An 11,744-nucleotide genomic window follows, 5' to 3' on the forward strand; every position below is an offset into this window, starting at 1 on the left:
CCCATTGTGTGTGTTTATGAATCTGTCATAAAATATCTGCTTCAGGTCTAATTAAGATCAATGTTCAGGTCTGTTTACTCATGATGGAGCAACATGAAGTCGTACTTACTGTGTGTGTGTGTGGCACATCAGGCATTCTTTTCATTGTGCACACACACACACACACACTTGTCCGTCACCACCAGGTCGTTTGTGCCTGTCAATCAGAAGTCAGTGGCTCGGATCAGCGTGCATGTGTTTGCCGCCTTTGAATGTCATTTTTGACCTATTGAGCATTCTGATGAGCCGAGTTCAGAAGCTGATGACTGCCACGTAGATGGAATATTGATTGTGTGTCTGTGCGTGTGTGTGTGTGTGTGCGCTCGGGTTATTGTTGAACAGCTCGGCAGCACTGGGATAATGACAGATTTAACTCTAAATGCCTCTCAGGTTTATAATTGGATGGAAGATGGTTTGTCTTCATACGAGCGTTTCTGCCTCAACACAACCAGCCGCTCACCAGATGTTCTCCTCACACACTCCTCCACTACAGGCGTCCAATCTTCCTTCATAAGAACGATTAATGAGAAACTAGTTTTTAATCAAATCAATAATTCTTGCAGACTAATGACATCCTGAATGGCTTTTAATCAGGTTTCCACCCACATCATAGCACTGAAATTGCTCTTATAAAGATTTTAAATCATATTTGCCTGAGTAATGACATGAGGAGTCTACGGGCCTCAATTTAATTGCTCTTAACAAGATGGCTGCTTCACGTGTCCTGCATCGGTTTAGTGCATCGGTTGTGCACATCCTCAGAAATGATTACAATGTGGTTCCCACTCAATAGGTCGGGTTGGAGTGAGTCCTGGTCTCAGGGGGCAAAGTCATCAGCGACAGAAATGATGGAGCTTTTCTGTCTTGATTTCAACATCAGACAAATGTTTATCTCCTCGACTGTGAATGTTTCCTTCCCACAAGGAGCAGCTAGTCTGCTTAAAGAGGGGAGTGGCTTAAAAGCTTCAGTGCGCCCCCTGCTGACTGTGTCCAGCAACACGCGTAGCACGTAGCATAACCAACCATAACGTGTACGATGCAGCCGGTTAACTGAACATACGCATGTTTAATATTGAGCAGCTCATGCTGGTGTTTCTGGATCTGAACGATCTCTCATCACTCGTGGAGTCCCACCAGGTTCGATTCTTGGGCCCCTCCCGTTTAACCTGGCTTCCAATTACATATCTATGCAGATGACACCCAGATCTATAGAATGTCACCACTTCGGTACTTTACGCTGTACTTTATACTTTAAGTGTAAGTTTTAAATTGTCGTTTTAACGACTGCTGCTTAATATCAACACTTCTTGTAGGTCTTTCAAAATAAAAGACTCATTGTAGTTTCTCCTCTTGCCTTATTACTATGATTGTATCCTTCTGTTGCATTATATTATCTTTATTTATTCACCTAGAATTTATATATTTTCTGTTCATCTTTTCCCTTCTCCCACTCGCATACATTCAGACACACACACACACACACACACACACACACACACCCTCCCCCAGCACAGGACGTGCACCACCTACAAACACAATGAAGCTGACATCGCACACACACACACCACAATTTATCATCCCACTTTAAGCACGCCATGGTCTCACTGTGAACATATGAGCTGTGCCTGTGGTTCTTCTACTGTTGTCGCCTCTTTATTATGTCTCAAGTCTTTGTTGTCAGATTGTGTTAATAAAACAGAAGAAGAATCTCAGGAGTGAAACTTGATTTGTCTGAGAAGAGAGAATCTACTGCATCCTTTAAATCAATCCACAAACAGTGTCTTAATAATTTAGAAAAGCTCAAACCTCCACCGAGGCAGATTTACCCGTTAATCACCATATTTCTTATAAATGTACTGACGCCAGAAACATAAACTCTACACAGACATTCACCAGTCACCTTATGAAACCACATTAAAATCATCTTGATCCAGATATGGTATTTCAGTGCACTCGTAGATATCCGTCCTCTGCTCCTTTAATGGAATCAACTCCCAAGCTTTATGATTTCCTACGTTTTATGATCCTTTGAACAAAAAGCCCAAACGAACGAGACGAGCTGTTGGATGTAATAAACCAAATGAAGCTGATCTAATCTTGTTTAATAGAAACACCACATTATTCAATATCCTGCGATGTTTTAGCTGCAGCAGTTTTTCTCTCGTTATGTCTTTGTGTGTTTTTTTTTCTTAATCTCTCTCCTCTTGTTGACCTTTCAAAATAAAATGAGCTTCATTAGCAGGGTGCAGCTTCCCTGGTGTTGAACAGAAGCAGGTGGATGAAGCCTCGAGTCGCTGGTGGATGATCAGAGATGTAGTTCAGCAGCGGGACAATGCAGCGCCTCCGTCAGTGCTCAGGCCTTTTATTGGTCAATATTTACTCAGTCCTGTGACACAATGAGTGTAATCTTCAAGGGCAGGAGATGGAACAGGGTTGAATAATAATCAGGACAAAGGAGCCTCCGTCCACATGTGAGCTCCGTCTCACAGAGGAAGACATGAGGGGGAACAGTGGCCCTGAGGACGTCTAATGGACAGATTATGAGACAATGGGCCAGTCGGAGGACACAGTTCCCCCCCCCCCAGCATCCTAATGGTGAATTAACATGGTGTCGGGAAAAATCTGGTGAATGCTCCCCAAGTGAAAATGTACACAAGTTGCTGTCGTCATCACATATTAACCATAATTTAAAGATTTAATATGTAGAAATTCTTTATTAATGGTCTAAAAACAACCAGAACTATGATATATATTTAATTTCTTGTGTACCCTGCATTATCCAAAATTGTTTAAACTCACAGAAACTCAGAAGAAATCCACAATTTCCTCCACTTAAAAACAGAAGGATTTTACTGATGGGGTTAACATGACTTCACAGTGAAACTACAGATGCTTCCCTGGAAGAAGAGAAACTACACAAAGACGACGAGAGTCACAACACGAGGTGACAACGTTACACAACGTGGATCCTGAGTCCGGAGCCTCGTGTGATTCCTCGTCCTCGTGTTCCTCCGCCGGCGCCTCAGCTCACTCTGCCGTCCAGGTGACAGAACAGGTACATGGACACGATCATGGCGGCCAGCTGGGGAAACAGAAACACGGAGTCTGAAGTACATGTACTGCTGTAGAGTACAGATACTGTATATTTGTACTGTAGTTCACCAGGAAGTCCCTTCAGATTAAAAGAGACATGTTAGTTGTTTTTCAATGTGCTTTCACACTCTGTCACATTTCGTTCCTCGGGGACATTAACACGGTTAAAGTGAAGGTTTTGATTCTGGATTTTTTTGGCAGCTTCATTCAAACAAAGTGAGCAGTAGCGTTTCCTCTTCATGTCGTTTTACCTCTAAGACTCCGACTCCTGCTGCGATGCCTCCCACGATGTTGGCATGCTTCTTCAGCGTCTCCAGGATTTGTTGGAAGCAGCCCTGAGGAGCATCGAGTCACAGCATCAACATCAATCCTCTAATCCTCACATCCAGGACAAATTAAAATACACGTTTTAAAAAAGTTCAGTATATTCTTGAGGAAGTTGAATTCAGGTCGGATTCCGTCATGTATGATATCTTTACACTGCACATGCCTGAAGTCAAGGAAACCATTGAGGTCCCATTAAGAAGGCCAAACTGGAGCCGGAGCCGGAGTTGATGGTTTGTTCCAGACTGAAATGTCCCAGAACCTGTGATGGTTTCTGGGACTGGGAAGGTTTAAATGTAGGAAAGCCTTTTTTCAAACCAGTGTGGAAAAATAAATGGATTTTTAGTTTTCCATCTCACCTGCACATTGCTGCGCTCGGCCTCTCCTGGGCTGCAGGGGGCGCTGCGGGCCCGGCAGCAGTCGGGCGGCAGGCTGCCTCCGGTCTGCTTCTCAAACGAGGAGCCCAGGAAGTCGGTGTAGTTGGTGAATCCGCAGCACTTCAGCTGTGACACGGAGGAAACGCGTGAGGGGACGAGTTTGATGGATGAAGCTGTTTTCAATCCTTGAACTTCATGTGATCCTTTAAACGCTCGGTTCAATCTTCAAACTCTGTAAATGTGTTTTTAAAACTCGACCTTAGCGACTCGGCATCGCTAGCTTCATTATGACAGAATAATTGAAATTCATCTTTACATAGAAAATAGTTATCGTCTGTTATTTGACCCTGAACACGAGTGGTGCTGCTGCTTCTTCTTCAGAGTTCAGCTCGTCTTCAGTGTTTGTCTTCACAGAAATTCTTCTTCTATTGAAAACTGTTGAACAATGAAGCTGCCTCAGGTAAACATGACACGTTCACAGATTGAGCTCAATAAACTAAATTCCATTCAAATGAAGAAGTTCATCTGAAATGAAAAGGCTGCGTGAACACAAGAAGGTGTCAATAGAGAAATAGTTTGTTTTGCTCAGTCCAAGGTCTGAGGCTGCGGGGGGGGGGGGGGCTCCAGTGACCTTGAGTGATATCAGAGTGTTTGGATTCTACATGATTTCATTTTTTAAAGTTTATCTAAAGTTAGTTTTTGCAGCTGAGTTCAAACACAGAGTGAGATTTTAATTAGTCTGTGAAATAAAGTCAAAGCTTCTGTGATCCTTTAGAAACACTGATTATAAACCTGTGTTCACCTCAGGTACTCTTTGTGTAGTTCTTGTGCGACTTTGATCACCTGCGTCACACAACAGTTCATTGAATGTGGTGATGTCATGTGTGGCCAGAGTGCATTGTGGTTCTGTTGCTTAGTTGCGTGTCGGCAGAAGTTCAGCAGCCAATCAGATCGTGTTGATGTAAATGATCAGAATGAGGCAGCGGGTGTGTGTTTGAATGGTTGTGGACAGTTAGCATAGCATGGACAGTTAGCATAGCTTGGACAGTAAGCATAGCATGGACAGTTAGCATACTATGGACAGTTAGCATAGCATTGACAGTTAGCACAGCATGGAGAGTAAGCATAGCATGGACAGCTAGCTTCGCGTGGACAGTTAGCATAGCGTGGACAGTTAGCATAGCATGGACAGTTAGCATAGCGTGGACAGTTAGCACAGCATGGACAGTTAGCTTTGCGTGGACAGTTAGCATAGCTTGGACAGTAAGCATAGCATGGACAGTTAGCATACTATGGACAGTTAGCATAGCATTGACAGTTAGCACAGCATGGAGAGTAAGCATAGCATGGACAGCTAGCTTCGCGTGGACAGTTAGCATAGCGTGGACAGTTAGCATAGCATGGACAGTTAGCATAGCGTGGACAGTTAGCACAGCATGAACAGTTAGCTTTGCGTGGACAGTTAGCATAGCATGGAGAGTTAGCATAGCATGGACAGTTAGCATAGCAGGAACAGTTAGCATAGCATGGGCAGTTAGCATAGCATGGACAGTTAGCATAGCGTGTTCGGGTACGACCTCCGTCGAATGTTAAAACCACAGCAGCGTTCGAGAATCCTTCAGCTGATGAGTCATGAAAACAGATTCCTCAACCGAACACGAAAATAAAACAAGTTTTACATTGAAACACTCAGAGTTTTGTTTGGAACTGAATCCATGACACATCTGCACTTTGTTGTTAAGAAACGAGTAAGTTCTGAATCAAAGCCTGTGAAGATGAAGAGACGTTACCTCGGTCATCGTGGTGTTCCAGGTCGACGTGACCACAGGCTCACTGCCGTAATCATTCTGTAGAGCGGGGGTGGCCCACGCCCTGAGGATCCCCTCGGCCTGTAGACACACACACACACACACAAACACACACCAGACACACACACACACACACACACACACGTGTCATTTAAAAACACCTGAAGTCAAGATGTCATCCTCAACTTTCCCTTAGAAGAAGAAGCACATTACGCAGACTTTCAAAATGTCATTTGTAAGAATAAGTATTTTATCAAAACCTTTTATCATTTATTTTTCCACCTAAACCGTCCGTTCCATAAGGTCCACACTTTTAATTGTTCTTGCGTCCAAGGAAATAAAAAATGTTAAGATTTAAAAAATGCCCTAATTTTCCTGAATATTTCCTAATTGTCGCTCTTACATAAATTACCTAACTTTTGTGAGAGTGTCTGAACTTTTCAGAAATGTTCTTGTTTAAATATCGACAGAGGAACTGATCCAATCAGAGCAGGTAACATTAGACTAGTTTCGATAAGGAAATCTTATACTTTTTAAATCTTTTAAATCTATTTAAAAGCAAGCACTTGTTTTGCAGGGAGAAGAGTTAATGTGGAGCTTTTTGAGTTTTGTCTTTTTATTGCACAATAATTCTGTTTGTTCCTCCTTCGTCCTGATTATTAACCTCCAGAAAATATCTCCCTTTTCAAATGACCGTATTTTTTCCAGAGCGTCTTCACCCGTCGCTCTGTGCATCAAAGCTCTCTGATATGAATACACTGAGTGGAAGGACGGCAGCTCTTTACTGTGGCGTCCCACATGCTCACGTGTTCACACGGCAGCAGGAGAATCAAACACTGAGTCTCCAGCCGGCAGAGGGAATTTTCCAGGAGTCAACTATTCATCACAAATTAAATAAATCTTCTCTCGCACAAAGCACCTGGGAAATAAACAGCCGCGGCCCGGCACCTGCAAAAATAAAAATAAATCAAAAAATGGTCCGAGCCATTATTCTCCATTCTTCTTCTTCTCCTCCTTTTTTCACGGTCATAAATAAGAGGGGTGGGGGGGTGGGGGCATTTACATATATATGGCTGCTGCTGGTCAGGAGACATTCAGTCTGATTTTGAGTTTATTCAAACTGCGAAAGAAAAGGCAGGTTAGGTTTCAGACTGGGGGGGGGGGTCACACACAAACACACACACACACACACACACACACACACACACACACAAACACACACTTCAGCTCCCTCTTTCCCACATTGATGAATCCTCCAGTCACAAAAAGACCTCCGCTGATGAGTGTGTGTGTGTGTGTGTGTGTGTGTGTGGTTACTGTACCTGCCTGTGCTCACGTGTTTTGTATTTTCTTCGTCCTGTGTGTGTGTGTGTGTGTATGAGTGTGTGTGTGTGTGTGTGTGTGTGTGTGTGTCTGTGTGTGCATCAGAGGGAGCAGGCGTACAGGATGCCCAAGGGGATGCTGGGATACATGCCACAATTAAAAGTGCCCCCCAAGAAGCTGGGAGAGTGGCTGAGATCAGAGAAGGTTATTACCAGCAGGCTAATTCATCACTGTCACTCGGCCCAGCGCCTCGCCACGTCCCGTTAAACACACACACACTCACACACACACACACACACACTCACACACACACACACACACACTCACACACACACACTCACACACACACACACAGTGGACAGGCAGGACAAAGCCCACAGTAACACAGCACAAGGAGGCGGGAGGTGATAACACATCTATCAATACGTTTGGTGGAGTGAACAACTACACACACGATACAATCCTCAGCTTCACGTGTTTTTAAATCTCTTGTTGCTTCACATTGTTTCTGATAATTATTGATTTATTTCACTGCAGCGACTCGTCGGCTGCTAATTGGTCATTGTTCTAAAGAGGAAGAGAAATAAATGAAAAGTCATGAGAGGAAAATGTTCGGCAGCACCTTTACATGCTTGTGTATTATATAAATTCACGAAGACCAATACGCAGCATCAGGAATCATTTAAACAGAGAATTTAAAGATGATAAATACATATTTATGATTAAACCTCATCTACAAATCTCCGGTTTCTGCCACTGATGTATTTTGTTATCAAGACACAGAGTTCAGCTCCAGTTCAAGTAAACGTACCAGGTTATCTTTGTTTAATTCAAAAGAGATTTGACTGCTCTCGCCCAGTGTCGACTGGGATGGATCCAGCTCCCCCCCCCCCCCCCCCCCTCAAAGGATGAGCAGGATGGATGGAAGGAAGGAAGGAAGGAAGGGAGGAAAGAAGGGAGGATGGATGGATGGAAGGAAGGAAGGAAGGAAGGAAGGAAGGAAGGAAGAATGGATGGATTGATGGAAGGAAGGGAGGATGGAGGATGGAAGGAAGGAAGGGAGGACAGATGGATGGAAGGAAGGAAGGAAGGAAGGAAGGAAGGAAGGAAGGAAGGAAGGAAGGAAGGGAGGGAGGGAGGGAGGGAGGGAGGATGGATGGATGGATGGATGGATTGGAAGGAAGGATGGAAGGAAAGAAGGGAGGATGGATGGATGGAAGGAAGGAAGGGAGGATGGAAGGAAAGAAGGGAGGACAGATGGATGGAAGGAAGGAAGGAAGGAAGAAAGGAAGGAAGGAAGGAAGGAAGGAAGGAAGGAAGGAAGGAAGGAAGGAAGGAAGGGAGGGAGGATGGATGGATGGATGGATGGAAGGATGGAAGGAAAGAAGGGAGGATGGATGGATTGAAGGAAGGAAGGAAGGAAGGGAGGATGGAAGGAAAGAAGGGAGGACAGATGGATGGAAGGAAGGGTGGAAGGAAGGAAGGACAGATGGAAGGAAGGGAGGGAGGATAGAAGGACGGAAGGGAGGAAGGATGGTAGGAAGGAAGGAAGGATGTGTTTAAATGTTGTTCAAGAGGTTTTTCCACAGTCATACACTCTGTGAATCGCGTCCTGATGAATTTAAGTCTGTTGTTCTCTCACTGTGTCCACCAGCGAGTGACCAATCACGAGGCTGTGGAGCCCACCGGGATTACTACAGCTGCTTCAGGAGAAGGTCCCTGCTGCTGGGAACACTGGCTGAACCACGACTCAAACACTTTGAACTCTGTGGATCTGAGGTTCTGAACGAGATCTGGTGGAATCTTTTTCTATTTTTAATATAAAGATGTTAATTAGCGGAGCCGTAGAGCAGAAGTAATTGGGAGTTAATCATCTTACATGACTAACTCCAGCGAATCCTCCGCTCACTGATGAGAAATTAAAGCAAACAGTAATCTGCATGGGATTATGTTTCTGTAAGAGGACGTTCCTCCGCTGTGGCCGCGTGTCAGAGTGGGATTCATTAGACTTCACATCACACCTCCTTCATTAATCCACGCTGACGCCCGGATCGGCCCCCGGTGATAAATCTCCACTCTGGTCACTTCCGAGTAACTGGCGGGGGTAAGAACAACCATGACCACGGACGGCCTCTCATAATGCCTCCTGGAATTGCTTATTAAATCTCCGTTATTCCGACCACCTGAAGGTTATTGGCTCTTTGCTCAGATGAGCTGTGGAGGCCCGGCGGCCACGAGGACGATTTACGCTGCAGATAAGTAGAGGAGAATAGATCGAGGCTTTATTTATCGTCTCCTTCCATTGTCCACGCCTCTGTCTCTTACCTATTGACACAGGCGGCTATATATATGCATATTAGATGTATATTAACCCATATTCATTATTCTGATGCTATTGTGTTGACTGTGTCTTATCAAAAGCCGGAGATGGACAGCTGCTCTCGTCCTTTGTGTTGTAATGAGCAGATGATGCTGGAGCCGACAAACAGTGCGTTAAATTGACTCTAAACCACATCGCACATCTCCTTAAGGACGACAAACCTATGAGTTGTGTCTTGCATTTCACTGAGCTTTGGACAACAGCTCTCACACACAGACACACACAGACACACACACACACAGCGCTGTGCTCTCCCACCACATGCAGTTTACACGGCTCACCTTGGTCAGCTCAGCTTTTGTAACTGACAGGCGAGAGAAGGGGAAGATTTATTCCAACGAAACCACCTGAGCAGCAGCAATAATACTCGCTGCTCTGGGTTCAAGGACACACACACACACACAACTGAGGAAATCACACACAAACACCAACACAGCTTCTTTGTGTGAAAGCAGGTTCACACGACAAACAAGAAACCAGGAGAGGAGGAGCAGGAGATAGACAGCACCACAAAAAGTGCTTCTGTTATTTAGTTTGTAGTTTAGTCCTGAGTAGCTTTTCTTTTTAAAGTCAGGGACTCGTTCACACCTGGTTTGTTTCAGATCTTCAGACTCTGAAGTTAAACATCAGGTGTGAAAGGTTCCTCAGACCAGAACTGGAGGTTTGTTTGGACCACGTGGACGTTCATCTGGTGCATGGAAACATTCCACAAAAGGTCTGGAGAACGTTTATTTGCAGGTCTGAGAGCAGCTACAGATCAGATGCTTTGCTCTGGTCGTCTTTGCGCTGCAGTTGCAGATTGTTTCAACAACTGCAGACGCACAAACAAATGAAAGTCCCGAGCTCCTCCGTTCATCAGCTCCTCCGTTCATCAGCTCCTCAGATTGCCTCTCAGCCCTGGAGCCTCTGATACGTCGTCTGATTGGATAAAAAACTCCACTTTCTATTTTCTTTATTAGGGTCCCAGTCTTCACTAACCTGCTTCTACGTACTTCATTTGAATCCTTGTAATTATTATATGAGGCACTAAATGGAAATGGAGCGTCTGTGTGAGAGCATATAGGTGTGTATGTGTGTGTGTGCATGTGTGTGTGTGGGAGAGGGGGACACGTATGTAAATAGGCTGTTTTGCATATAAAATGCTTTAGCTTCCATATTCCAGAGTAATAAATTGCTCAAAGTGAGAGACAGCGCACACAGCCCCCGGCCCTCCGCAGTCATTAAGTAGCTGAATGTACTGAGGCGGACATAAAGCCAGTAATTCAATGATGGCCGCAGATATGATGGAGAATTTACATGGAGATAAAATCCAGAAAGTGGGACGCGGAGGTGATGGAGGTGAAAGAGAACAACAGGCAGGGGCGAGAGGAATTAAGAGACAAAGGGAGAGGAGGTGAGGAGGAGGAGGAGTGGAATGGGAGGAAGAGGACCGGGATGTCACAAGGCCGTGAAACAAAGAGGAGGAGGTGAAGTGGGGAACTCACGAATGAGGCGTAGGCCAGAGCCACGACTCCTGCTGCCACTTCAGCGATGAAGATGATGAGGATGATGGAGAAGAACTGTTCAGAGGGAAGAGGAAGAGGAGGAAGGAGATTTTACTCTTCATAGAAATGTTTAAAAAATCAAACACAATTTATTAAACAATAAAGTCCTTCATTCCTTAGGCTTCGACAGATAAAATAACATCAAGGCTGAAACCAACAATTCTTTCACTAGTGACTCATTGGTTTTTTGTCTTCAAATCTCATCTTTTCTGTCCAACCGTCTGAAAACCAATGAGATTCAATGTAAAACAGAGCAAAGCAGCAAAGCAGCAAATCCTCAGCGAGTCTCTGCATCTTCGTCTCATCAGTCAACAAATAGATCGATATTGGAATCACGTTATCATCAGATGTATATTCAGCCATGTCCCCAGATAATTATTATTAATACGCATCTGCAAAAACGTGTGGTGCTAAAGGTCAAACGAGCAATAATATAACGAGCTTCCTGTTTTTAATGTTGTTTTATTTGGTTGGATTTGACCTCAGTGCAGCTGCAGCTTTAAAGATAAATATTAAATGTAAGGATTTGTTTGTTTGGTTGGACGACACGAAGAATATGAAGAGATCTCCTCAGCCTATCAGAACCCAATCATTCATATTAACGATCATCTTAATAAATCAAATACAAACAGTTTGAGCTCGAGATTGAAAATGTAACATTAACCGAAATCTCAGCAAAGTCCAAACAGTCGCTGGATTTTCATTTGACTCTGCTCCAAATCACACACACTCATAAAGATCCATGAATTATTCTCACTCTCTATCTCCAGCTCCTCCCTGATCTTTTCCACGATCCCTCCACCGTGACAGTTTCACTCTAATCTGTGGTTTTAGCCCATTGTCTCTTTGACGGAGG

The 11,744-nt window shown here is 44.3% G+C and overlaps 1 protein-coding gene across 1 annotated transcript in view; it reads right to left on the reverse strand.

The window, feature by feature from the left end:
- Window positions 1-3,061: 3,061 nt before the first annotated feature.
- Window positions 3,062-11,744, reverse strand: part of LOC128448749 (tetraspanin-1) — a 39,429-nt gene continuing 30,746 nt past the window's right edge. The window contains exons 2-6 of the mRNA XM_053431521.1: window positions 10,829-10,903; window positions 5,624-5,722; window positions 3,816-3,959; window positions 3,384-3,467; window positions 3,062-3,121 (exon numbers count right to left, since the gene is read on the reverse strand). Of these exons, the coding sequence (XP_053287496.1) occupies window positions 3,062-3,121; window positions 3,384-3,467; window positions 3,816-3,959; window positions 5,624-5,722; window positions 10,829-10,903 (462 nt within the window). The remainder of the gene's footprint in view (window positions 3,122-3,383; window positions 3,468-3,815; window positions 3,960-5,623; window positions 5,723-10,828; window positions 10,904-11,744) is intronic.

Source organism: Pleuronectes platessa, chromosome 9, assembly GCF_947347685.1.
Source record: "Pleuronectes platessa chromosome 9, fPlePla1.1, whole genome shotgun sequence".
NCBI lineage: Eukaryota > Metazoa > Chordata > Actinopteri > Pleuronectiformes > Pleuronectidae > Pleuronectes > Pleuronectes platessa.